Source organism: Dryobates pubescens, chromosome 13, assembly GCF_014839835.1.
Source record: "Dryobates pubescens isolate bDryPub1 chromosome 13, bDryPub1.pri, whole genome shotgun sequence".
Taxonomy (NCBI): Eukaryota; Metazoa; Chordata; class Aves; order Piciformes; family Picidae; genus Dryobates; species Dryobates pubescens.
This window is the reverse complement of record NC_071624.1, coordinates 835,409-861,132: the sequence shown is the minus strand read 5'-3', so window position 1 is coordinate 861,132 and position 25,724 is coordinate 835,409. Positions and strand designations below refer to the sequence as shown.

Genomic DNA, 25,724 nt, shown 5'->3' with positions numbered 1-25,724 from the left:
CCAGCCCTGCTCTCCAGACCCCTCCCCAGCTCTGTTGCCCTTCTTTGGCCCTGCTCCAGCTCCTCAGTGTCCTCCTTGCAGTGAGGGATCCAGAGCTGAAGGCAGTGCTGAGTCCAGGGGCACACTCCCTGCCCTGCTCCTGCTGAGAGCAGCCAGCTGCTCTCTGGGGCTGGGGGGAGCCATTGCCCCCAGGGGTCCCAGCACCCCTCCTTTAGTCCAGACAGGGAGAAGGCCCTGGCTGGGCAGCAGAGGCTGCTGGAAGCCCTGTGGAGAAACCCAAATCTGCCTCCTGAAGCAGTTCTGCCTCATGCTGGAGGAGAAGCTGGAGAGCATGGGGGTCAAAAGGGTAACTCTGACTTGGCAGTGGCAGCAGCTGCCATGCCAGCCCTGAGCCGGTGCAGGGACACAGAGAGTGCTCTGAAATGATTCATTGCTTTTATTTTGGGGGTGGGGAGAAACCAAAGCCCTGACAGGCAGTGAAAAAAACCCAGGCCAGCCTCAGCTGGAGCAACCCCCCCCTGGAGAGGCAGAAGGGAAGCTGGGAGCTGCCATCTCCAGCCTGCTCATTCCTATCTGTCCAGCAAGTGTTTCCCCCAGGCAGCAGTGCACAGGCTCCAGAGCTGCTCCTCCCCAGGGGCAGGGCAGGAGGGTGGCCCAGGTGACCTCAGGGGGAACAAGGTCAGCACAGGGCTCAACATCAGCTCTTGAATTTCCCCTTCTTGGCAGGCAGTCTGCCTGTTGCCTCCAGGTGCTTGTTGATGAGCTCCTCCTGCACGCTGGGGGAGCAGGGTTGGTATCTGCAGTACTCCATGGTGTACTCCCCCTTGCCCTGGGCAGCAGGAGACACAAGTCAGAGCATCCCAGGATCCCAGCAGGGCAGGGGCTGGAAGGGAGCTCTGGAGCTCCCCCAGCCCAAACCCTGCTCCAGCAGGGCTCCCCCAGCAGCTTGCCCAGCAGCACAGTGCCCGGGGGGGTTGGAAGCTCTCCACCCCAGCAGACTCCACAGCCCCCCAGAGGGTACTCACCTCTGTGCACGACCTCAGCTCAGTGGCATACCCAAACATGTCATTGAGGGGCACCTGAAAGCCAAGCAGAGGCAGAACAAGAGGGTTTGCTTCCCCTGGTGGGGTCCAGCCTCACAGAATGCTTTGGGCTGGAAGGGACCTTTAAAGGTCATCCAGCCCAACACCACCCCCCCCACCCCCCCCCCTCCAATTAAGCTGAGTTTCACAGAATCATTTAGGTTGGAAAAGGCCTCCAAGATCACCCAGTCCAGGCCTTCCCCCAGCACTGCCAGCTCAGCACCAACCCATGGCCCCCAGCACCACCTCTCCACTGCTCTGAAGCCCCTCCAGGGACAGGGACTCCACCACTGCCCTGGGCAGCCTGGGCCAGGCCTGGACAACCTCTCTGGGGAAGAAATTGTTCCTCATGGCCAACCTAAACCTCCCCTGGGGCAACTTGAGGCTGTTCCCTTTTGGGCTGTTTCCAGCTCACACTGAACTCATCACCCAGCACCTCCAGGTCCTTCTCCCCAGCACTGCTCCCCACCCTGCTTGGATTTGTGCTTGGGATTGCCCTGGCCCAGCTGCAGGACCTTGCATTTGGCTCTGCTGAGCTGCATGAAGCTGGTACTGGCCCAGCTCTCAATCTACCCTCCCCAGGTGCCAGAAGCAGACCTGATGTGACCTAGCAGGAGAACAGATCCATGTGCAGAGGGGACCTGAAAGAAGGGCTGTGGAGGACAAGTCTCTGCCAGAGAGACCTTTCCCTCTGTACCTCTCACTGGGAGGCTGCACCACCAGACTGCAAAGGACCTGGGGCTGCTTAGGCTGGAGAGGAGACTGAGAGGGGATGTAATAGATGTCCATCAATAGCTGAGGGCTGGGGGTCAGGAGGCAGGGGCCAGGCTCTGCTCAGCTGCACCCTGCCATAGGCCAAGGGGCAATGGATGGAAACTGCAGCACAGGAGGTTCCAGCTCAGCAGGAGGAGGAACTTCTGCACTGGGAGGCTCCCAGAGCCCTGGAGCAGGCTGCCCAGAGGGGTTGTGGAGTCTCCTGCTCTGGAGCCTTTCCAGCCCTGTCTGGATGTGTTCTGTGTGCCCTGTGCTGGAGTCTCTGCTCCTGCTCTGGCAGAGGGCTTGGGCTGGATGATCCCTGGGGGTCCCTTCCAAGCCCTGCCATCCTGTGTGCCTGTGACCACCAGCCCACCCCAGGGCCCCAGGTGCCTCTGCCTCAGCTGTGCCTGGGGGCAGGTGAGGAAGGAAAAGGAGGAGCAGGGAGGGAAGGCAGAGGGCAGGAGCAGCCCAGACCTCAGCGTAGAGAGTGAAGTAGTCGCCGGTGCCGTCCTGGCCGGTGATGACGCCGTGCCGCCGGTTGAGTCCCGCGATGACCGCGCCCTGGAACTCAATGGGAGCCATCACCTCCACCGCCATGACGGGCTCCAGGATGCGCACCACAGCGCCCTCCATCGCTGCAACCGCGACACTGCGCTGCAGCCAGCCCCGGAGCGGCCCTGCCACAGCCCTGCCGCAGCCCTGGGCACGGGAGGGAGCTCCTGCTGCAGCCCTGCTGCAGCCCCGCAGCCCTGGGCACGGGAGGGAGCTCCTGCTGCAGCCCTGCCGCAGCCCCGCAGCCCTGGGCACAGGAGGGAGCTCCTGCTGCAGCCCTGCCGCAGCCCCGGGCACAGGAGGGAGCTCCTGCTGCAGCCCTGGGCACCGGAGGGAGCTCCTGCTGCAGCCCTGCTGCAGCCCCACGCAGCCCTGGGCACGGGAGGGAGCTCCTGCTGCAGCCCTGCCACAGCCCCGCAGCCCTGGGCACCGGAGGGAGCTCCTGCTGCAGCCCTGGGCACCGGAGGGAGCTCCTGCTGCAGCCCTGCTGCAGCCCCGGGCACAGGAGGGAGCCCCTGCTGCAGCCCTGGGCACCGGAGGGAGCTCCTGCTGCAGCCCTGCTGCAGCCCTGGGCATGGGAGGGAGCTCCTGCTGCAGCCCTGCCGCAGCCCTGGGCACAGGAGGGAGCTCCTGCTGCAGCCCTGGGCACCGGAGGGAGCTCCTGCTGCAGCCCTGCTGCAGCCCTGGGCATGGGAGGGAGCTCCTGCTGCAGCCCTGCCGCAGCCCTGGGCACCGGAGGGAGCTCCTGCTGCAGCCCTGCCGCAGCCCTGGGCATGGGAGGGAGCTCCTGCTGCAGCCCTGCCGCAGCCCTGGGCACCGGAGGGAGCTCCTGCTGCAGCCCTGCCGCAGCCCTGGGCATGGGAGGGAGCTCCTGCTGCAGCCCTGCCGCAGCCCTGCAGCCGTGGGCACGGGAGGGAGCTCCTGCTGCAGCCCTGCCGCAGCCCCACGCAGCCCTGGGCACGGGAGGGAGCTCCTGCTGCAGCCCTGCTGCAGCCCCGGGCACGGGAGGGAGCTCCTGCTGCAGCGCCACACAGCCCTGGGCACTGGAGTGAACTCCTGCTGCAGCCCTGCTGCAGCCCCACGCAGCCCTGGGCACTGGAGTGAGCTCCTGCCACAGCCCCATGCAGCCCTGGGCACCAGAGGGAGCTCCTGCTGCAGCCCCACGCAGCCCTGGGCACTTCAGCCCCAGGGCTCTCAGCCTTTGCTCCTCGCAGAACTCCTCCAGGCCCCCTCAGCATCTTCTTAGCCCTCCCTAGGCCATTATCTCCACCAGCACAGCACCAGGAGCAGGTGCTCCAGCAGCTCCCTTCACACCTTGCTTTAGGGCTCCTTCTCCTGCCCTGGTGAAGGCGATCTCGTTGGAGTCCACCATGTGGTGAGCGCCGTCCTCCAGCACGAAGCGCACGCCCGAGATCCGGTGCCCGGACACCAGCCCCTTCTCACAGGCTTCCCGGAACCCCTGGCAGGGGAGAGCTCAGCCTCAGCGGTGTGCACAGCACAGGGCAGCACCAGCAACAGCCTGCCAAAGGCAGCAAGCTGAAACCAGAGCTGCAGGCCCTCAAAACCTTTCATGGGCTCTTCTAAGGGGAGCCCCACAGGAACTGAAGCAACCTGCCGGTGCTTGGCATGGGGGAACAGGGCACTGGGGAAAGCTCTCCGTCCCCCAGCGCTGGCAAACCTTGCTGGGGCAGCTCAGTTTCACTCTGAAGTATCAAAAGGAGGAATCACAGAAGGGTAGGGGGCTGGAAGGGACCTCTGGAGATCCTCCAGACCAACCTCCCTGCCCTGGCAGGAGGGAGCAAGCGAAGGGCCGGCAGAAGTTTTGCTCTGGGGCTTTGCTTTTCCTCTGCTCCAAAGCCCAATGGCTGCTCCACGTGGGAAGCACAGCTCCCTCCACTCAACCCCCAAGATCCTGGGATGTTTTGGGGGTGTTTTTTGTCCAAAACCCCTGGGAGTGTTTTATCATGGAGTAAGGAAGGGATTGTTGGAGGCTGAGGAGCTCAAAGACCATGCTGAATGACACAGTGCCCGAGGGACAGGGGCAGAGGAAGCCTGGAGGAGGGAGGGAAGAGAAAGACTCTTTGGTGTTTCATGGAGGAAGAGTCACTGGATGGCAGTTTTCCACAGGACTGCCCCCAGAGGAGCACAGGGAAGGGTCCAGGCTGGGGCTCAGGCAGAATTGTCTGCCCACAGCCAAAAGCAAAAGAGAAAGGCAGATTCAAGAGGAAGGGTTTCTGAGAGCACCAGAGGAAAGCCAACCCTCTGCAGTGCCGCAGGCATGGAGCAAGGACACACCACCACAGCACACAGAGAGCAGCTCTGAGTTCCCTGGGAAGCCTAGGGATGGAGCAAAGCCACACTCCTCTGGCCCTGCTCCCACCCCAGCAGTGGGGAGAGCCTGCTGGCCTGGGGCAAGAGAGTGACCAGAGGTGGCTAGGTGCCAGGAAAGCAACCCCAGGCAGCATTTGTCATGTTAGATACACAGAGGGGAAGAAACCTTCTGTACCTTCTCAACAGCAGGCACAAACTGCTTGGGGATGTTGGTGCCAATGGTCCTGTCCTCAAACTCCAGCTTCGTGTAGTCCTCCGGCTCCAGGGGCTCCAGGAAACCAATGACTTTGCCATACTGGCCTGCTCCTCCAGTCTGCTTCTTGTGTGTGAACTCAAACCTAAGAGCAACCAACCCCCCAGGCACAGCACTCAGGACACAAACCACAGGGCTCGAAGGGGAAAACATTCCCACCCTGCTCTTGGTAAGGGCTAAATGCCAGCAGAGCAGCTGGAACAGCAGCTCAGGGCAGTCAGTACCCAAACAGGGAGCACCACAGCTCTTCATCTGGCAAGCAGGGAGCTGAGGGATCAGGATGAGCTACATGCCTCCAAAACCAGCCACAGGAAGCAGCAGCATAGAGCCATAGGGTGGCTTGGGTTAGAAGGGACCTCCAAGCTCATCCAGTTCCAAGCCCCTGCCCTGGGCAGGGACACCTGCCCCCAGCCCAGGCTGCTCAGGGCTCTCTATCTTCAGGCTTCTAAGTTTTGCTGGCTAAATAACAACAGTTCTGGCTTTCCCCCTGCACAAGCCTGCTGCTTCCACCCACAAAGTCCACAGAAGGACACAAAGTGGCAGCCAGGAGGTTCCATGTCAGCAGGAGGAGAAAGCTGTTTGGTGTGAGGCTGCCCAGAGAGGTTGTGGAGTCTCCTGGTGTGGAGAGCTTCCAACCCCCCCTGGGCACTGTGCCGCTGGGCAAGCTGCTGGGGGTGCCCTGCTGGAGCAGGGGCTGGGGGAGCTCCAGAGCTCCCTTCCAGCCCCTGCCCTGCTGGGATCCTCTGACCTTAATTGCAAGCCACAGCCAAAGAAACAGTCAAGAGGGAAAGGCAGCACTACGAAACTAGAAACTACTCTGGAAGTGAAACCGCAGCGACCACAGAACGGCCACAGAGCGGCTACAGCGCCGCACAGCGACCACAGCACCGCACAGCGACCACAGCGCCGCACAGCGACCACAGCGCCGCACAGAGACCACAGCGCCGCACAGCGACCACAGAACGGCCACACAGCAGCCACAGCGCCGCACAGCGACCACAGCACCGCACAGCGACCACAGAACGGCCACACAGCGACCACAGAACGGCCACACAGCAGCCACAGCGCCGCACAGCGACCACAGAACGGCCACACAGCGGCCACAGAATGGCCACACAGCGGCCACAGCGCCGCACAGCGACCACAGAACGGCCACACAGCGGCCACAGCGCCGCACAGCGACCACAGAACGGCCACACAGCGGCCACAGCGCCGCACAGCGACCACAGAACGGCCACACAGCGGCCACAGCGCCGCACAGCGACCACAGAACGGCCACACAGCGGCCACAGCGCCGCACAGCGACCACAGAACGGCCACACAGCGGCCACAGCACCGCACAGCGACCACAGAACGGCCACACAGCAGCCACAGCGCCGCACAGCGACCACAGAACGGCCACACAGCAGCCACAGCGCCGCACAGCGACCACAGAGCGGCCACAGCGCCGCACAGCGACCACAGCGCCACACAGCGGCCACAGCGCCACACAGCGACCACAGCGCCGCACAGCGACCACAGAACGGCCACAGCGCCGCACAGCGACCACAGAACGGCCACAGCGCCGCACAGCGACCACAGCGCCGCACAGCGACCACAGAACGGCCGCACAGCAGCCACAGCGCCGCACAGCGGCCACAGCACCGCATAGCAGCCTGGGCTGCCAACCACGGCGGCCAACCCTCCACCCACGGCCACCCACGGGCGAAGCCTACCAGGGCACAGTCCGCAGAGCTTCGCCCACGGTCTCCGCAGCGCCCGGGGCAGGGCAGGAGGAACCGCCCCGAGACCAGCCCCGGCACAGGCTCCGCCCCGGGACACGCCCCTCTCCAGGCCCCGCCTACCCAGGCCCCGCCCCTCTCCAGCCTCGCCCGACCCCGGCCCCGCTGGAGGAGGAAGAGGCTTCGCCGCCGCCATGGAGCTGCCCCCGAGCGGCTTCCCGGCCAGCCGGGCAGCAGCGCTGGACACCGCCACGGAGCTCTCCCCGAGCGGCTTCCCGGCCAGCCGGGCGGCAGCGCTGGACACCGCCATGGAGCTCTCCCCGAGCGGCTTCCCGGCCAGCCGGGCAGCAGCGCTGGACACCGCCACGGAGCTCTCCCCGAGCGGCTTCCCGGCCAGCCGGGCGGCAGCGCCGGACACCGCCACGGAGCTCTCCCCGAGCGGCTTCCCGGCCAGCCGGGCGGCAGCGCCGGACACCGCCACGGAGCTCTCCCCGAGCGGCTTCCCGGCCAGCCGGGCGGCAGCGCTGGCCGCCGCCTACCTCTGCTACCGGCGGGGGGGCCCCAGCCGCGCCCTGGCGCTGCGCGGAGTCCGCCGAGCACGCCGGGAGGTGAGGTGCGGGCCGGCAGCGGGGCCGGGCCCTGCTCTGCTGCGCTGCCTCCTGGGCCTGCCCACGGGGGCTGCGGGGTGCTGAGGCTGTGACCCAGGACGGCACTGCCGCCCCCTGCGGCACCACCGCCCCAGGAAGGCTCCAGGCTGGGGGCAGAGCGGCTGGGAGCCGCTGACAGTGGCTGAGGATGAGCCAGCGGTGCCCAGCTGGCACCAGCCTGGCTTGGGGCAGCAGTGGTGTGGGCAGTATGAGCAGGGATGGGCACTGGAGAGGCTGCACCTCAAATCCTGGCTTCAGTCTTGGGCTCCTCACTCCAAGAAGGACACTGAGAGGCTGGAGTAGGGCCAGAGAAGGGCAACAGAGCTAGGAGAGGGGATGCAGCTCCAGGACCCTGCCAGCACACAGCTCTCAGTGACTGCAGTCACAGGAACTCAGCCTCTCCCCCAAGCAATGCTCTTCCTCTGCCTTCTGCAGGACATAGCTGATGTTGGGCACAAGTACCACCTGGAACTGGAGCTGGAAGATGTCACTGCCACAGTGAGTTCAGTTTGAGTCACAGTCTGCAGGCAGCAGCTTGCCAACACTGCTGTGCCTTAAAGAGCCATCTCTGGGTTCTGCTGCCCCTGCTGAGCAGTGCCCCCAGCCCTGAGCCTGGCTGCCCCTGGCTGAGGGCAGTGCCCCCAGCCCTGAGCCTGGCTGCCCCTGGCTGAGGGCAGTGCCCCCAGCCCTGAGCCTGGCTGCCCCTGGCTGAGGGCAGTGCCCCCAGCCCTGAGCCTGGCTGCCCCTGGCTGAGGGCAGTGCCCCCAGCCCTGAGCCTGGCTGCCCCGGCTGAGGGCAGTGCCCCCAGCCCTGAGCCTTGCTGCCCCAGCTGAGGGCAGTGCCCCCAGCCCTGAGCCTTGCTGCCCCTGGCTGAGGGCAGTGCCCCCAGCCCTGAGCCTTGCTGCCCCAGCTGAGGGCAGTGCCCCTAGCCCTGAGCCTTGCTGCCCCAGCTGAGGGCAGTGCCCCCAGCCCTGAGCCTTGCTGCCCCAGCTGAGGGCAGTGCCCCTAGCCCTGAGCCTTGCTGCCCCAGCTGAGGGCAGTGCCCCCAGCCCTGAGCCTTGCTGCCCCTGGCTGAGGGCAGTGCCCCCAGCCCTGAGCCTTGCTGCCCCAGCTGAGGGCAGTGCCCCCAGCCCTGAGCCTTGCTCTAGTGTTGGAGGTGATTCTGTATCCCAAACTGGTCCCCAAAGGCTCAGTGTCACCAAGAGGTAACTTTGCCCCCAGCCATCTGCTGCCCACCCCTGGGCCACAACCAAATGCTTCCAGAGGAGGACTTCCTGCTGGGCTTGGATCTCGAGCTGAAGCTCTCTGAGCACCACCACTGCTGCCCCTTGTCAGGGCTGAAAGCAGAGTGCCCTGAGGGGCCAGGAATGGCTTTCTCCCTGTCTTCATCACAAGGCTCTGGGGAGCAGCCTCCAGAGAGAACTGGCAGCCCCAGGCAGAAACATTGCAGAGGTGCAGACTGCCCTGATCAGACCTGCCCTGAGTCAGGCACTCATCCACCTGATCAACCCCACAGGACAGCACTCTGAGCTGCACTGCTGAGGTGCTCTATCACCTGGGCAGCCCAAGCCCTGCTCCAGCTGTGCAGGTCACCCTCGAGGGGGAGCTCAGGGCCACAGCTGGAGCAGATCAGCTCTTCTACCACCTAGTCAGGAGCCTGGAGCAGGAGCTGCTGGCAGAAGACATTCCAGGTACCAGGGAGGGGAGTGGTGAGGAGGAGCCCTCCATGGGCAGAGGCCAAGCTGAGCTCAGCCCGTGGTGGTTCCATGGCCCACATGGGAGGTGTTCAGCCTGGGCTGGGGGGAGGGGTCCCTGCCCCTGGCAGGGGGCTGGGGCTGGCTGAGCTTTCAGGTCCCTTCCAACCCTTTCCATGACCAGGGGGGAGCAGGCCTCACTCTGAACCCATCCTGCTTCACTGTCTCTCTTTCAGGGTGGTGTCAATCATAAACTCTCCCCTGCAGTCCAGACCTGGCAGCTGATTTGCATGTGCCTGTCCTTGAGCTCTGCCTGCTGCTGCTCCCTCTGCCCTCAGCAGTCTGCTGCTGGCTCTGGCTGTGCTGGCAGCAGAGCTGCTCCAGGTGACTTGAGCACCTGCTGGGAGGTGCTGAGGCTCTGCTGCTGGCTGCAGCAGCTTCATGGCTGTGTCCCCTCTCTTTGCCAGACAGCCAGGGCAGCGTGTCCCCAGAGATGGAGCCTCTCCACCTGCTGGCCTGGGTGGCCTCTGGCTATGTGATCTGGCAGAACTCCACCGAGAGCACCAGGCTGCAGCTGGCCCAGGTCAAACGTGTCAAGCAAGTGGTAAGTGGCCAGCAGGGGGAGGGGGGCTCAGGACAAGCAGCTGTGCCAGGAAGAGCTGCAGCCAGCTTCTTCAGCAGGACCACTCAGCTGTCTCTCAACTTCTTGGTCTGCTTTGTCTCCAAGGCAGAGTTTGGGCTCTGCTCCCCCTGCCCTTCCCCTGTCCTGCTCACATGAGGAGCAGCCATCACCCCCTGGGGAGCCAAGAGAACTCAGGGGGTGTGCCAGCACAGACAGGGAGCAGAGCCCCCAGCACACACCAGCCTCCACTTCCTCTTGCCTCTGAGTGCTTCCAAGGAGGTGTTTGCCACTGAGCACAGGCAGTGCTGCCCAGGAAGCTCTGGGCAGGAGGGGGGCAGGCAGAACCTGCCCGTGGGAGCAGGGCTTCTCCGCTCAGCCCAGGGCTTGTCCATGTTCTGCTCCCCCTGAGGGCTGCCTGCAAGTGCTCACAGATGCTGCAGGGCTGTGCACAAGCAGTGCTGTGGGCAGCAGGAGCAGGGCAGGGATTGCCCCCCCCGGCCTGGGCACTGGGGAGGCTGCACCTCAAATCCTGGCTTCAGTTTTGGGCTCCTCACTCCAAGAAGGGTCTGGAGCAGGGCCAGAGAAGGGCAATGAAGCTGAGGGGTCTGGAGAGCAGGGCTGGGGAGAAGCAGCTGAGGGCCCTGGGGGTGTTCAGCCTGGAGCAGAGGAGGCTGAGGGAGACCTCCTTGCTCTCTGCAGCTCCCTGGGAGGAGGCTGCAGCCAGCTGGGGGTTGGGCTCTGCTCCATAGGAGCAAAGGTTAGGATGGGAGGAAATGGCCTCAGGTTGCCCCAGGGGAGGTTTAGGTTGGACATGAGAAGAAGCTTCCACCTGCAGAGGAGCTGCCAGCTGGAACTGATCTGCAGCAGAGAGGTTTTCTGCTGAGTGAAGAGAGCTGATTCAGATCTCCCAAGGGTGCTGGGGGGAAGGGGGAGCCCCAGACTGATCCTTTCCCATCTTCTCTTTCCAGAGAAGAAGAGATGAGTATCTGGAATTTGACTACCTGGTTCTGCTTCACGAGCTGGTGTCCCAGGTACAGCCTTGGTTCCATTGGGCATCTGAGCTGCCAGGAGAGCTAGCTGAGTTACTGCACTGGACAGCAGTGGATTGCTGGAGTCAGCCTTCCTCTGCAGGCTGAGAGCTGGGCAGCCTCCCAGCTCAGAGCTGCAGCTGCTGAGGGGTCCCAGGGGGAGGGCAGAGCCCCAGGGGGAGGGCAGAGTTGTCCCAGCCCTGCCAGCTTCTGCCCCAGCTGGCAGCTGCCCCTGGGCCTGGCTGGGAATGGCAGAGGTTCAGCACTTGGCTCCTCACCTCCTGGGAGATGCTGTGGCCAAACAGGCCAGGGATGAAGGGAAGAAGCAGCTGGCAGCACCCTGGAGCTGCTTTGCAGCTGGAGCTCCCCAGAGCTGCTGTGCCAGAGGCCAGCAGTGGTGGAGCAGTGCAGGGAGCCAGCAGCTCCCCTGAGAAGGGAGCAGCAGGAACTGTGGCTCCCAGCACACTGTCTGCACTCTCTGCTGCTCCCCTTCCTCACTTTGTGAGCTGAGCAAATGCTCTGAGAACAGCAGCTGGGGAAGAGAAGCTCCCAGCTGTGCAGCCTCCTGTGAGAAATCATCCACTGATGACCACCAAGGCTCTCACTGCTTCCCACCCCACTCCCAGCTACCTTGGCTTGGTTCCTAAGTGCTCCAGGAGGAGGAGTTGCTGGGGGACAGCACAGAACTGCAGGCTCTGCCTGGTGCTGAAGGACAGGTGCCAGAGAGGGGTGCCCCACACAGACAGGCCTGAGCTCCAAACCTGGCCCAGCTGAAAGCCAACTGCAGCTGGGGCAGCAGGGAGCAGAGCACAGGCTGCAAAGGCTCTGCAGGAGAGGCTCAGATGCTTGGAGAGCTCAGAGGGCTGTGAGGTGCTGGGCCCTGACTGCTGCTGCTCAGCCTCCTGCTGAGCAGCCTGGAGGAGGCTCTGTCACAGCACTCAGCTCCTTCTGCCTTTCTCCAGCTGTGTTTTCTCCCTGCAGGAGATCATCCCCTGGCAGATGAGGGTCCTGTGGCACCCCCAGCACGGGGTGCAGGTCACACAGGCCAGCTGCCAGGCACAGCACAGCTTGGAGTGACAGAGCTGCAGCCAGGGAGTGCTGCACTGCCACAGCCAGCACCTGGGGGGAGGGCAGAGGAGGTGCTGGGCTGGGGTGCAAGCAGGGATTGAAGGCACAAATCCTTCCTCAGGGGAACTTCCCACAGAAGCACAGAAGCCCAGCAGGGAGAGGGCTGGAAGGGACCTCTGGAGCTCCCCCAGCCCAAGCCCTGCTCCAGCAGGGCACCCCCAGCAGCTTGCCCAGCAGCACAGTGCCCAGGGGGGGTTGGAAACTCTCCAGAGGAGACTCCACAACCTCTCTGGGCAGCCTGCTCCAGGCCTCCAGCACCCTCACAACAAACAACTTTCTCCTCCTGCTCACATGGAGCCTCCTGGCTGCCACTTTGTGCCCTCTGCCCCTTGTGCTGTCCCTGGGCACCACTGAGCAGAGCCTGGCCCCAGGCTCTTGCCCCCCAGCCTTTAGCTCCCCTCTGGGGCTGCTCTTCTGCAGGCTCTCAGCCTCTGCTCCTCACAGAGCTGCTCCAGGCCCCCCAGCAGCTCTGCAGCCTCCCCTGGACTCTCTCCAGCAGTTCCCTGTCCCTCTTTACCTGGAGAACCCAGCTGTGGCCTCCAGTACTCCAGCTGTGGCCTCCCTAGGACAGAGTAGAGCAGGGAGGAGAACCTCCCTGGGCCTGCTGGCCACACTCATGCTGCACCTCAGGAGAGCATTTGCTTTCTTGGCCAATTTGTGGCCTTTTCTGGCCAGTTTTTGGCCTCTTCCTGTACACTGTGCTTTGATCTGAGAATCCAAGGGGCTCTTTCTCTGCTCCAGCCTCCACTGTGCACCAGCCCCTCAGCTCCAGAAGCAATACTCACGGGACAGCCGAGGAGATGCACTCCCTGAAGGCCACTTTTGGCTTCCCCATGGTGCAGGGGCATCCATATTCCCTCTCCATCCTCTGCAGAGGAGACAACAGAAGGCAGTGACCTTGCTGCCCTGGAGCAGTGCAGTGGCAGTGATTTGAGCTGCAGCTCTTTCTGCAGTGAGGAACCTCAGCAGGGTTAAGCAGGCTCTTGCCTTGGGGGTGGGTTGCTCTGGGGAGCTTGGTGGCTTGGGGCTGCTTTGCTCTCTGGCAATGGTGTGCATGGTTCCCTGGCACACCCAGCAAGAGCAGACTGGGACTGGGAGTGAGGAACAAGCTCTGCCCCAGGAGGCTGCTGGAACCCTGCAGCAGGCTGCCCAGGGAGGTGCCAGGTGAGGCCCCAGCCCTGGAGCTGTTCAAGGTGAGGCTGCACAGGGCTCTGGGCAGCCTGCTGCAGTGCAGGATGTCCCTGCTGGGGGCAGGGCTTGGGCTGGGGGAGCTCTGGAGGTCCCTTCCAGCCCAGATTCTGTAGTCAGCCTTGTCTGGGAGATGTAGAATCCCAGAGTGGCTCAGGCTGGAAGGGAGCTCAGAGCTCATCTCCAGCCCCCTGCCATGCCCAGGGACACCTCTCAGCTACACTCAGCTGCTCAGGGCCTCACCCAGCCTGGCCTGGAACACCCCCAGGGAAGAGGCAGCCACAACCTCTCCAGGAAACCCATTCCAGAGCCTCAGCTCCCTCCTGCTGAAGAACTTCTTCCTCAGCTCCAGTCCAGCCCTGCTCTGCCTCAGCTCCAAACCATTCCCCTGGGCCTGGCTCAGACCCCCTCAGGAGAAGTCTCTCTGCAGCCTTCCTGCAGGAGCCCTGCAGGCACTGCTCCAGGCACAGGAAAGGGGAACAGCATTCATCATTTCAGCCCAGCTGAGGTTTTCCAGCCCAAAGCTCACCCAAGCTCAGCCTTTCCTCACCCTTTCCCCACCTCAGCTACACTGGCTGTGTTAGAGTCAAAGGCAGAGGTCAGCTTGAAGCCAATAAATCCCTCCCAGAGCTGCTGCCTCCTGCCTCCTCTCTCACTCTGGAGTGGCCTCAGAGGACACAGGCAGTGCTCAGGACAGGGCTAACTGCAGGACTCCTGGGGAGCCCCAGCAAGCTCTGGTGCTGCACTGAAAGGGATTCCTGTGGCTTTGGCCCACAAGGAAAGGCACTCCAGGCAGGAAGCTGAGCAGAGCAGCCTGCAAAGCCCTCAGCAGAGCAGCACTGCAGAGATCCATTCTGCCTGGAGAAACTCCTTCCAGTTCAACTCCAACCCCCCTGCAAGCCTGGCGCCAAGCCCTCAGCACCACTCCTCAGTGGCTTCCAAGCACCTCCAGGGATGGAGGACAGACTCTTCAACAGTGAGGATGGGGAAGCAGTCTCCCAGAGCTGGGAAGTGCAGGCCCCTCCCTAAGCAGCCACAATTGTGCCCCTGGCTGCCACAGGCCTCCCTGCTGGGAAGCCCTCAGCACTCCTCTGCCCCCTCCCCTTGGTCTGCACACAGGCTGAGGGCAGCTGTGCAGCTCCAACCACCCCCTGACCTTGGTGCCAAGGGTGGCTTTGCTCACCCAGCTGCAGCTCCATCTTGGGCTCAGCCAGGAGGGGAAGGGGCCTGGTGGTTGGGAAGGCAGCCAGGAGCAGGGGCCAGCTGGAAGCTGCCTACCTGGGCATAGATCTCCAGGTGCAGCTCCCCCATGCCTGAAACGATGGTCTCCTTGCTCTCCTCGTCAAAGTGCAGCCTGAAGGTAGGATCCTCCCTGCTGAAGCGGCTCAGGCCCTTGGAGAACTTGTCAAAGTCGTTCTGGGAGGCAAGGAGCAGCCTCAGGGGGCAGCCCCCAGCAGCAGCACCAGCCCCAGGGGGCATCCACCCAGCCCCAGGGGGCAGCCCCCAGCAGCAGCCCCAGCCCCAGCCTCAGGGGGCAGCCACCCAGCAGCAGCCCCAGCCTCCCCTCCCACCCAGCCCCAGCCTCAGGGGGCAGCCACCCAGCCCCAGCCTCCCCTCCTACCCAGCAGTCATACATCTAAGAGGCCTCCAATGTTCCTCTCTCCCCTCCTGAGGTTATCTTTTGAGGCCCAGGCAGCCCTGTGGAGGCCCAGGCAGCCCTGTGGAGCTGTGTCTCTCCCCCCCAGGTATTTCAAGCCCCAGTTCAGCCAGCTGGAGGCCACCAGCTCTGGGTGCAAGGGCTCCTCCCCAGCAGCTGTGTGCTGCTCTAACCCACTCCAGGCAGAGCACTGCAAACCTGCTGACTGCAGCCCCTGGGCCCCCAGGGAGCTGGGAAGCCCCAGGGAAGGAGCAGAGGAGCAGCTCAGGGGGCAGGAAGCTGATTCCCAGGTTCCTACCTTGTTGGAAGGCTTCATGGCCACCGAGACAACAGGGTCAGGGATGTGGATGGATTCCTGCAGCAGCCATCAGGGAAGAGGAACAGAGTCAAGCTCCACTCTGCCTGCTGAGCTCACCCCTCCACAAGCACTGAGCCCCAGCTGGGGGCTGTCCTCTGGAGCCCCAGGGTTGGGCTCATGGAGCACTGCCAGCTCACCACTGACCCCTTGGCACCACAGCTTTATGACCCCTCCAGGGACCCCTCCTGGGCAGCCTGGGCCAGGCCTTGACAACCCTTCTGTGACAGAAACTGTTCCTCATCTCCAACCCAAATCTCCCCCTGAGGACATTTCCTCTCATCCTGGGAGCAGAGCCCAAGCCCCCCCTGGCTCCAGCCTCCTCTCAGGGAGCTGCAGAGAGCAATGAGGTCTCCCTCAGCCTCCTCCTCTCCAGGCTGAACACCCCCAGGGCCCTCAGCTGCTCCTCCCCAGCCCTGGTCCCCAGCCCCTTCCCCACCTTTCCTGCCCTTCTCTGGCCCTGCTCCAGCTCCTCAGTGTCCTTCTGGGAGTGAGGGACCCACACCTGAACCCAGGGCTCCAGCTGTGTCCTCCCCAGTGCCCAGCACAGAGCACAACCCCCAGCAGCTTTGTTGGCCTTCTGTGGGCTGCTCCAGGCCCTTCTGGATGCTGCTGGACACAGGGACCAGAGAGGGTCCCCACAGCTGGAGTGCAGCTCCCCCAGGCCCTGGGGAGGTGGTTCCCAGAGGGGCAGCACTGACCAAGGAGAGCTGCAGCAGGGAGCACCCAAGGAGTGCTCAGGAGTGATCCAGGGGGCAGTGGCTGGAGGGAGGAAGGGCAGGGGGCTCACCATGGAGATGTCTGTGCTTGTTTTATCAGTGAAGGTGTCCCCACTGGCACAGTCAATCCCAAAGAGGGCACAGATGTCTCCTGCATACACTTCATTGACATCCTTCAGAAGGAAAAGGTCACTCAGCACCAGAAGTGCCCTGAGAGCTCCCAGCTGCTGCTCAGAGGGGCCCCAAGGCCTGTGCTCGACAGCTTGGAGGCTGAGCTCCTCTGGCAGTCCCAGCTGGGCTGAAGGCTCTTTAGAGCTCCTCAGAGCACAACAGGGAGAGCTCAGCTTGGATGCCAACTTCTTCTGCCTTATGGCTGTGAAGGCAGCACCAAGAGCTCTGCTCCAGGGAACTGGGGAGCCCAGAGCTGGCCCCAGGACTGCAGCTGTGGCCTCACCAGGGCAGAGCAGAGGGCAGGAGAACCTCCCTTGCCCTGCTGCCCACACTCTTCTCCATGCAGCCCAGGCCACCTTTGGCCTCCTTGTCCCCAGGGGCACACTGCTGGCTCACGGGGACTTTGTTGTCCCCCAGCTCCTTCCCCTTGGAGCTGCTCCCCAGCAGGTTCCCCCTCCCTGTGCTGCTGCAGGAGGTTGTTCCTCCCCAGGGGCAGGACCCTGCCCTTGCCCTGGCTGCACCTCCTGAGCTTCCTCTCCCCCAGCTCTCAGCCTGGCCAGGGCAGGCTGCAGGCAGCACAGCCTGGGGGGGCTCAGCCTCTCCTGCAGCTCTGATGCCCTTGGAAGGTCCCTCCCAACCCAATGCAATCTGTGAACCTCTGAGGGTCCACTCTGAAGGGGACTGAAGTCCACCTGAAGGAGGCTGCCCCAGAAGGGAGCCCTGGGGACCACCAGCAGCTAAGGGGCTGCAGCGGCAGACGCAGCAGCGCAGGAGAGCTCAGTGCAGGCTCGGACAGAGCCGCTGCAGGTGAGCGGGGAGGGGCCGCCGGGGGGGGGGAGGAGGGGGAGGGGAGGGGAGGGGAGAGCCTGGCGGGCAGAGGCTGCCGGGGCAGGGGGGGAGCCCGGCGGGGCAGGGGGGGAGCCCGGCGGGGCAGGGGGGGAGCCCGGCGGGGCAGGGGGGGAGCCCGGCGGGGCAGGGGGAGAGCCCGGCGGGGCAGGGGGGAGCCCGGCGGGGCAGGGGGAGAGCCCGGCGGGGCAGGGGGGGAGCCCGGCGGGGCAGGGGGAGAGCCTGGCGGGGCAGGGGGAGAGCCTGGCGGGGCAGGGGGAGAGCCCGGCGGGGCAGGGGGAGAGCCCGGCGGGGCCGGGGGGAGCCCGGCGGGGCAGGGGGAGAGCCCGGCGGGGCCGGGGGGCGCCCGGCGGGCAGGGGGAGAGCCCGGCGGGCCGGGGGAGAGCCCGGCGGGGCAGGGGGGAGCCCGGCGGGGCCGGGGGAGAGCCCGGCGGGGCAGGGGGGAGCCCGGCGGGCAGGGGGAGAGCCCGGCGGGCAGGGGGAGAGCCCGGCGGGGCAGGGGGGGGAGCCCGGCGGGGCAGGGGGGGGAGCCCGGCGGGGCAGGGGGGGAGCCCGGCGGGCAGAGGCTGCCGGGGCAGGGGGGGAGCCCGGCGGGCAGGGGCCGCTCCCGGGCTGCCCAGCAGCGCCCGGGGCCGGGCAGCCGGCACTCACCTCCATGGTGTCGGCGTGCATGCGCAGCAGGCGCTGGACGCGCAGCCGCTTGCCGGTCCGGGTGTTGTAGATGTGCTCAGCCCTGCGCAGCTGCCCCTGGTACACCCTCAGGTAGGTCAGCTGCCCGAAGCGCCCGGCCTGCCACACAGCACCAACAGCCCCCAGTCAGACAGGAGCCCTGCCAGCCCCAGGGGCACAGAGCCACACAGCTGCCAGGGCTGCCAGGGAGCTCAGGGCTCAGCCAGCCCCTGCCCCTGCCATGGGCAGGGACACCTCACCCCACAGCAAGTTGCTCACAGCCACCTCCAGCCTGGCTGCAAACACCTCCAGGCAGGAGGCTGCCACCACCTCCCTGGGCAGCCTGTGCCAGGCTCTCACCACCCTCCTGGCCAACAACTTCTTCCTCACAGCCAATCTCAATCTCCCCACTTCCAGTTCTGCTCCATCCCCCCCAGTCCTATCCCTCCCTGACACCCTCACAAGTCCCTCCCCAGCTCTCTTGCAGCCCCCTGCAGATCCTGGAAGGCCACAAGGAGGTCTCCTGGGAGCCTTCTCCTCTCCAGCCTGCACAACCCCAACTCCCTCAGTCTGTCCTCACAGCAGAGCAGCTCCAGCCCTCTGCTCCTCCTCCTGGCCCTGCTCTGGACACCTTCCAACCCCTCCAGAGCCTTCCTGGCACAGAGGCTCCAGAGCTGGCCCCAGAGCTGCAGCTGTGGTCTCAGCAGAGTGGAGCAGAGGGGCAGAATCCCCTCCCTGGCCCTGCTGGCCACACTTCTCTTGCTGCAGCCCAGGCTCTGCTTGGCTCTCTGGGCTGCCAGTGCTCCCTGCTGGCTCCTGCTGAGCTTCTCCCCCAGCACCCCCAAGGCCTTTCCTTCAGGGCTGCTCTCAAGCCAGTCCCTGCCCAGCCTATAGCAGTGCCTGGGATTGCCCTGAGCCAGCTGCAGGACCTTGCCCTTGGTCTGGTTGACCCTCCTGAGGCTGCCATGGGCTCAGCTCTCAGCCTGCCCGGGGCCTGCAGGCAGCAGCAGCTCCTGCAGGCAGTGCCCTGCCTCTGCTGGGTTTGTGCCAGGAGGGGCCAGGGGCAGCTCTTACCTCCAGCTTGAAAGCCAGGCCTATGAAGGGCTGGGAGTCATCTCGAGCAGGGTTCAGCAGGAACTTGCTGCCACCCTTAGAATCCCTTAGAAGAAGAGAGGTGCAGAGGGAGTTTATGTTGTGAAGCCAAAGATGAGCCCAACCTCAGACCACCCCTGAGGGCCTCCAGCTCCACAGGGTGGTAGCAGAATCAAAGCTGCTCACAGATGTGGCTCTCACACTCTCAGGAACCACCTCAGACACTGCAGCAGGTGCTCAGAGGAGGCTCAGACTGTGTCAGACCTTCACATCCTACAGCCCAGCAGGGCAGGGGCTGGAAGGGACCTCTGGAGCTCCCCCAGCCCAAGCCCTGCTCCAGCAGGGCACCCCCAGCAGCTTGCCCAGCAGCACAGTGCCCAGGGGGGGTTGGAAGCTCTCCACACCAGGAGACTCCACAACCTCTCTGGGCAGCCTGCTCCAGGCCTCCAGCAGCCTCACACCAAACAACTTTCTCCTGCTCACATGGAGCCTCCTGGGTGCCAGTGTGTGCCCCTTGGCCTGGCACTAGCTCCAGCCCCCTGCCCTGGGCAGGGACACCTCCCACCAGCACAGGCTGCCCAGGGCCTCATCCAGCCTGGCCCCCAACACCTCCAGGCAGGAGGCAGCCACAGCCTCCCTGGGCAGCCTGTGCCAGGCTCTCCCCACCCTCACTCTCAGGAATCTCTTCCTCCTCTCCACTCTCAGTCTCTCCTCTCCCAGCTCAAAGCCATTGTTCCTCAGCCTGGCACTCCCAGCCCTTGTCCAGAGTCCCTCCCCAGCTCTCCTGGAGCCCTTCAGGCACTGCCAGGCTGCTCTGAGCTCTCCCTGGAGCCCTCTCCTCTGCAGGCTGAGCAGCCCCAGCTCCTGCAGCCTCATGTGAGCACAACCAAGCACTCAGCAGCGCTGCTGTGGCCTCTCAGCAGCTTCCTGCTCCATATTTTGCCTGCTTTGGGCAGCAGCTCCCCAGCCCTCCATGCCCCCCTGCACAGACTCACCCCTGGTTCAGGATAGCAAAGTTCTCCACCTCTGAGGGGTCAGGGAGGTACTCCAGGACAGCATCCAGCAGGGGCTGCACTCCTTTGTTCTTCAAAGCACTTCCCACCAGCACCGGGGTGAAGGACTTCTTCAGCGTCGCTCTTCGGATGGCAAGCTGCAAAAGAGCAGGCTCCTAACTCTCCCCCTGCAGCAGCTGCAGCAGCCTGAGGGGGTTGCAGCCATGCAGCGGTCCAGGTCCTCCCTCTGGCCATCTCTACTCCTGGGCTGGCTGCTTGGGGCTCTGGCTTAGGCTGAGCTTTGCAGAGCAGGGCTCTGGGCTGGACTCGGTGCTCCGGAGGCTCTGTGCCAGGCTGAACGCTGGCTGTGATTCTGTGCCTGAAGCCATTGCTGCCCTGCTCAAGAGCCTCCTGACAGAGGTTCTGCACTCTGCTCATCACCAGAGCTCCCTGGGGCCGAGCCAGAGCTCAGCTGCCCTCTCCTTGGCCCTCACCTCCCCGTGGCACCTCCTGGTGCCCCTTCCCTGCCTCCCGTCCTGCCGCTGGGCGCCACAGGCAGGCCTCTGCCCCAGCCCCTCCCCCCCCGCAGCTCCCATTGTGCACAGGGAGGGGAACCACCACCAAGGCACCTTCAGCTCAGCAGCTGTAGGAATCTTCTCCTCCAGGAACAGTTCCCCAAGCTGCTCATCGGCGTTGGCCACACACTCCACCAGCTCCCGGCGCCGCGCCGCCGCCTGCGCCCTCAGCTCCGCCGGGATGGCCTCCGAGCGCACGCTCTGCCTGCACACACACAGAGCCCACGGGCACCCCACATCCACCAGCTGCACCCCAGACCCACTGCTGCACCCCAGACCCACTGCTGCACCCCAGACCCACTGCTGCACCCCACATCCACCAGCTCCCGGCGCCGCGCCGCCGCCTGCGCCCTCAGCTCCGCCGGGATGGCCTCCGAGCGCACGCTCTGCCTGCACACACACACAGCCCACGGGCACCCCACATCCACCAGCTGCACCCCAGACCCACTGCTGCACCCCAGACCCACTGCTGCACCCCAGATCCACCAGCTGCACCCCACATCCACCAGCTGCACCCCACATCCACCAGCTCCCGGCGCCGCGCCGCCGCCTGCGCCCTCAGCTCCGCCGGGATGGCCTCCGAGCGCACGCTCTGCCTGCACACACACACAGCCCACGGGCACCCCACATCCACCAGCTGCACCCCACATCCACCAGCTGCACCCCAGACCCACTGCTGCACCCCAGACCCACTGCTGCACCCCACATCCACCAGCTCCCGGCGCCGCGCCGCCGCCTGCGCCCTCAGCTCCGCCGGGATGGCCTCCGAGCGCACGCTCTGCCTGCACAGACCCCCCCATGGGCACCCCACATCCACCAGCTGCACCCCAAAACCCTCTGCTGCACCCACACCCCCCCATGGGCACCCCACATCCAGCAGCTGCACACACCCCCCCAGCAGCACCCCAGGGCACCCCCACATGCACCAGCTGCAGATGCAGAGGAGGCCTCCAAGATGGTCAGAGGCTGAAGCACCTCTGCCGTGGGGCCAGGCTGGGAGAGCTGGGGCTGCTCAGCCTGCAGAAGGCTCCAGGCAGACCTCAGAGCAGCTTCCAGTGCCTGAAGGGCTCCAGGAGAGCTGGGGAGGGACTCTGGACAAGGGCTGGGAGTGCCAGGCTGAGGAACAATGGCTTTGAGCTGGGAGAAGAGAGACTGAGAGTGGAGAGGAGGAAGAGATTCCTGGCAGTGAGGCTGGGGAGAGCCTGGCACAGGCTGCCCAGGGAGGCTGTGGCTGCCTCCTGCCTGGAGGTGTTGGGGGCCAGGCTGGATGAGGCCCTGAGCAGCGTGGGCTGTGGGGAGGTGTCCCTGCCCAGGGCAGGGGTCTGGAACAGGATGACCTTGTGCAGAGCTTCCTCCTGGTGTCCAACCTAACTCTGCCCTGCTGCACTTCCAACCCACTGCCCAAGGTCCCCAACTCACCCCAGATCCCCATCAAAGTAGAGAGCTCTCTCTTCAACCAGGTCTATAATGCCTCTGAAGTTGCCCTCCAGCCCAATGGGGATCTGAACAAAAGCTGCATTGTGCTTCAGCTTGGACCTGGAAAAGGGAGAGAAGAGCAAACCACCACCACAGAACCCCCTGGAAAGGGACTGCTCCCCAGGTGCCCACAGCCCAGCCTGCCCAAAGCCACACTCCCTGCTGCTTTGGACAGTGCCAACCCCCCCAGTGCTGATGGCAACCACTGCTGCTGTGAACCTGAGTGGCTGCAGCAGAGCAACCTCCAGCACAAACTGCTTTAGAACCACACAGCTGCCAGGGCTGCCAGGGAGCTCAGGGCTCAGCCAGCCCCAGCCCCTGCCATGGGCAGGGACACCTCACCCCACAGCAGGTTGCTCACAGCCACCTCCAGCCTGGCTGCAAACACCTCCACGCAGGAGGCTGCCACCACCTCCCTGGGCAGCCTGTGCCAGGCTCTCACCACCCTCCTGGGCAACAACTTCCTCACAGCCAACTCCTCACTTCCAGTTCTGCTCCATCCCCCCCAGTCCTATCCCTCCCTGACACCCTCCAAAGTCCCTGCCCAGCTCTCTTGCAGCCCCCTGCAGATCCTGGAAGGCCACAAGGAGGTCTCCTGGGAGCCTTCTCCTCTCCAGCCTGCACAACCCCAACTCCCTCAGGCTGTGCTCACAGCAGAGCAGCTCCAGCCCTCTGCTCCTCCTCCTGGCCCTGCTCTGGACACCTTCCAGCCCCTCCAGACCCTTCCTGGCACAGAGGCTCCAGAGCTGGCCCCAGAGCTGCAGCTGTGGGCTCAGCAGAGTGGAGCAGAGAGGCAGAATCCCCTCCCTGGCCCTGCTGGCCACACTTCTCTTGCTGCAGCCCAGGCTCTGCTTGGCTCTCTGGGCTGCCAGTGCTCCCTGCTGGCTCCTGCTGAGCTTCAGATCCATCACCTGCCTGGGGGAGCTGCTTCTGCCTCAATGACTGTTACCCCCTGGGTCCCACAGAGCAGGCAGGCTGCAGGTAAGGCACAAGCAGCACCTGTGGGGTGTGAGCCATGCCCAGCACTGTGCCAGCTCCCTGCTGGGCCCTGCCAAAGTCTAGGGGGGGAAACAAAAGCTCAGGTTCCATCAACCAAAGCAATGCCCAAGCTCAGCTCCTCAGCACTGCCAGCCTGGGCTGGCAGCACCTCTTGGTCTCCTGGAGGGTCTGGGGGTCAGATGCAGATTTAACCTCCAGTGAAGTGCTGGCCTCCTGGCCCATGGCAGGGGGGTAGATGATCCTTGTGGGCCCCTCCAACCCTGACTGACACTATGGAACTGCAACCCCAGGACCCTGCCCCCAGGAGAAGCCTTCTCAGAGCCTCTCACACTCAGCTGCTCTGGGAAGAGCTGAGATCTGCACCCCCAGGGGGTAAATACCTGAGCTGCTGCAGTGCCCTCTCTGGGCTGGAGCCCTGCCTGTCCAGCTTGTTGATGAAGGTGAGGAAGGGCACCCTGTACCGTGCCATCTGCCTGCTGACAGTGATGGTCTGGCACTGCACCCCTCCCACGGCGCACAGCACCAGCACCGCTCCGTCCAGCACCCGCAGCGACCGCTCCACCTCGATGGTGAAGTCCACGTGGCCTGGGGAGCAGCAGAGCCCCTGGGACCCCAGCCCTGCTGGCCAGCTGCAGGGGGAGCAGAGCTGGCACAGCAGCCTCCAGCTCCGCGCCAGCCACGGGAGGACGCCGAGGGGCTGGAGGGGGTCCGGGGAAGGGCAACCAAGGCTCTGGAGAGCAGCGCTGGGGGGGGGGGGCCCGGAGGGGGCTGCGGGGGGGCGGCCCGCAGGGGACGGGGCCGGGGGGGGGGGCGGGCAGCCCGCAGGGGGCTGGGGCCGGGGGGGGCGGGCACCCCGCAGGGGGCGGGGGCCGGGGGGGGGGCGCGGGCAGCCCGCAGGGGGCGGGGGCCGGGGGGGGGCGCGGGCAGCCCGCAGGGGGCTGGGGCCGGGGGGGGCGGGCACCCCGCAGGGGGCTGGGGCCGGGGGGGGCGGGCACCCCGCAGGGGGCAGGGGCCGGGGGGGGCGGGCACCCCGCAGGGGGCTGGGGCCGGGGGGGGGCGGGCACCCTGCAGGGGGCTGGGGCCGGGGGGGGGGCGGGCACCCCGCAGGGGGCTGGGGCCGGGGGGGGCGCGGGCAGCCCGCAGGGGGCTGGGGCCGGGGGGGGGGCGGGCACCCCGCAGGGGGCTGGGGCCGGGAGGGGGCGGGCACCCCACAGGGGGGCTGGGGCCGGGGGGGGGGCGGGCACCCCGCAGGGGGCGGGGGCCGGGGGGGGGCGCGGGCAGCCCGCAGGGGGCGGGGGCCGGGGGGGGGCGCGGGCAGCCCGCAGGGGGCGGGGGCCGGGGGGGGGCGCGGGCAGCCCGCAGGGGGCTGGGGCCGGGGGGGGCGAAGGCACCCCGCAGGGGGCTGGGGCCGGGGGCTGGGGGAGAGGACATGAGGAAAAGGCCTGCAGGTCCCAGGGGAGGTTTGGGTTAGACAGGAGGGACAATTTCCTCCCCAGGGTCTGGACCAGGCTGCTCGGGGCAGTGGTTGGATCCTCCTCCCTGAGGGGGTTTGCAGGCTGTGGTGCTGTGGTGCTGAGGCCATGGCTCAGTGGTGAGCTGGCAGTGCCCGGACACAACCAACTCCAAGCTCTCTTCCAGCCCCAGGCAGCCTGCGAGCTCCCCCTGAGTGACCACCACAGAAGGCAGGCTGGCCCAGGGGCCCCCTCCCAGCCCCTGAGCTGCTCACCTGGGGTGTCTATGATGTTGATGTTGGTGCCCTTCCACATGGTGTACGTGGCAGCAGACTGGATGGTGATGCCCCGCTGGCGCTCCAGCTCCATCGAGTCCATCACAGCCCCAACTCCATCCTTGCCTTTCACCTTGGCACACAAACCACACCAGGAGGGGCTTCAGCAAGGCCCTGCCAGCTGCAGGGCTGATGCTTCATGAGCTCAGAGTGGCCCAGCCTGCCCAGGGCAGTCCCCATCCCAGGCTGTGTGGATGTGGTGCTGAGGGCCATGGCTCAGTGCTGAGTGCTGGGACTGGGTGACCTCGAAGGTCTCCTCCAGCCCAAATGGCTCCATGATTCTGGAGTGTGATTCATCTGTTCATCTGCAGCTTCCCCTGCACACCTGACTGTCATGTGCCCCCCTGAGAGAAGGGATCTGCAGGGTGGCTTCCACAGGGGAGCATCCCTGGAGCCCTGGGCTCCCTGTTTCATACAGCCCCAGAATGGCTTTGAGCTGCAGCACAGCCTCAAGACCACCCAGCTCCAACCCCCTCCCACCAGCCCAGGCTGCTCAGGGCCTCATCCAGCCTGGCCTAGAACACTTCCAGGGACAGTGTGTCCACAGCTTCTCTGCACAACCCATCCCAGTGTCTCAGCACCCTCACAGCAGAGGGCTCCTCCCTGCTGTCCAGCCTAAACCTCCCCTGCCCTGCCTTCAGACCACTGCCCCTGTCCTGTCAGCACAGGCCCTGACAAACAGCTCCTCTCCAGCTCTGCTGCAGCCCTTCCTTCAGCCCCCTGGGAGGCTGCTCTGAGGCTTCCCCAGAAGGTTCTCTTCTCTGAACAGCCCCAAGCCTCAGCCTGTCCTCACAGGAGCTGCTCCAGCCCTTGGAGCACCCTTGTGCTGCTCTGCACCTTCTTCAGCAGATCCATGCTCTTGGGCCTTGCCAGTGGTGTCCTGTGACAGGATGAGGGGCACTGGGCACGGGCTGGAACCCAGGAGGCTCCACCTCAGCAGGAGGAAAAGCTTTGGTGTGAGGCTGCTGGAGCCTGGAGCAGGCTGCCCACAGAGGCTGTGGAGTCTCCTGCTCTGGAGCCTTTCCAGCCCCATCTGGGTGCATGCCTGTTCACCAAGCTGTTAGTGCCCCTGCTCTGGCAGGGGCTTGGACTGGCTGCTCTCCAGGGGTCCCTTCCAGCCCCTGCCCTGCTGTGACTGTGTGGCTCTGCGGGGGGCTCTCCAGAGCTCCATCTCCCAGCGGCTCCCTTCTGCCCCGAGCCTGCCCTGCCCTGGCCTGCCCGCGGCTGCTGACCTCGTGCATCTGGGCTATCCTGCCGGTGTAGAAGAGGATCCTCTCGGTGAGGGTGGTCTTGCCCGAGTCGATGTGCGCCGAGATGCCGATGTTGCGGATCCGCTCGTTGGGAAGCGCCGCCGAGGAGCACAGCCGGCAGCAGGGCGCCGCGGC

At 65.3% G+C, this 25,724-nt stretch overlaps 1 protein-coding gene across 1 annotated transcript; it reads right to left on the bottom strand.

Annotated features, from left to right (window-relative positions):
- Positions 1 to 434: 434 nt before the first annotated feature.
- LOC128897692 (elongation factor G, mitochondrial-like) lies at positions 435 to 25,724 on the bottom strand. Its single transcript, XM_054166813.1, has 17 exons — positions 25,572 to 25,724; positions 24,280 to 24,412; positions 22,934 to 23,138; positions 21,498 to 21,614; positions 20,133 to 20,283; positions 19,507 to 19,661; positions 18,494 to 18,578; positions 17,402 to 17,539; positions 15,805 to 15,906; positions 14,958 to 15,014; positions 14,281 to 14,418; positions 12,600 to 12,682; positions 4,897 to 5,059; positions 3,705 to 3,849; positions 2,313 to 2,473; positions 1,026 to 1,079; positions 435 to 829 (listed from the first exon to the last, which is right to left on the bottom strand). Exons 1-17 carry the CDS (start codon positions 25,578 to 25,580, stop codon positions 698 to 700), a joined length of 2,028 nt encoding a protein of 675 aa, XP_054022788.1. The 5' UTR covers positions 25,581 to 25,724; the 3' UTR covers positions 435 to 697.

Bases quoted from the DNA above. Each gene is read 5' to 3' on its own strand.
- LOC128897692 (XM_054166813.1), bottom strand. The intron at 3,850-4,896 runs GTACAGAAGGTT...CTCCCCTGCCAG, and splicing joins TTGTGCCTGCTGTTGAGAAG to GGGTTCCGGGAAGCCTGTGA. The intron at 830-1,025 runs GTGAGTACCCTC...CCTGCTGCCCAG, and splicing joins AGCTGAGGTCGTGCACAGAG to GGCAAGGGGGAGTACACCAT.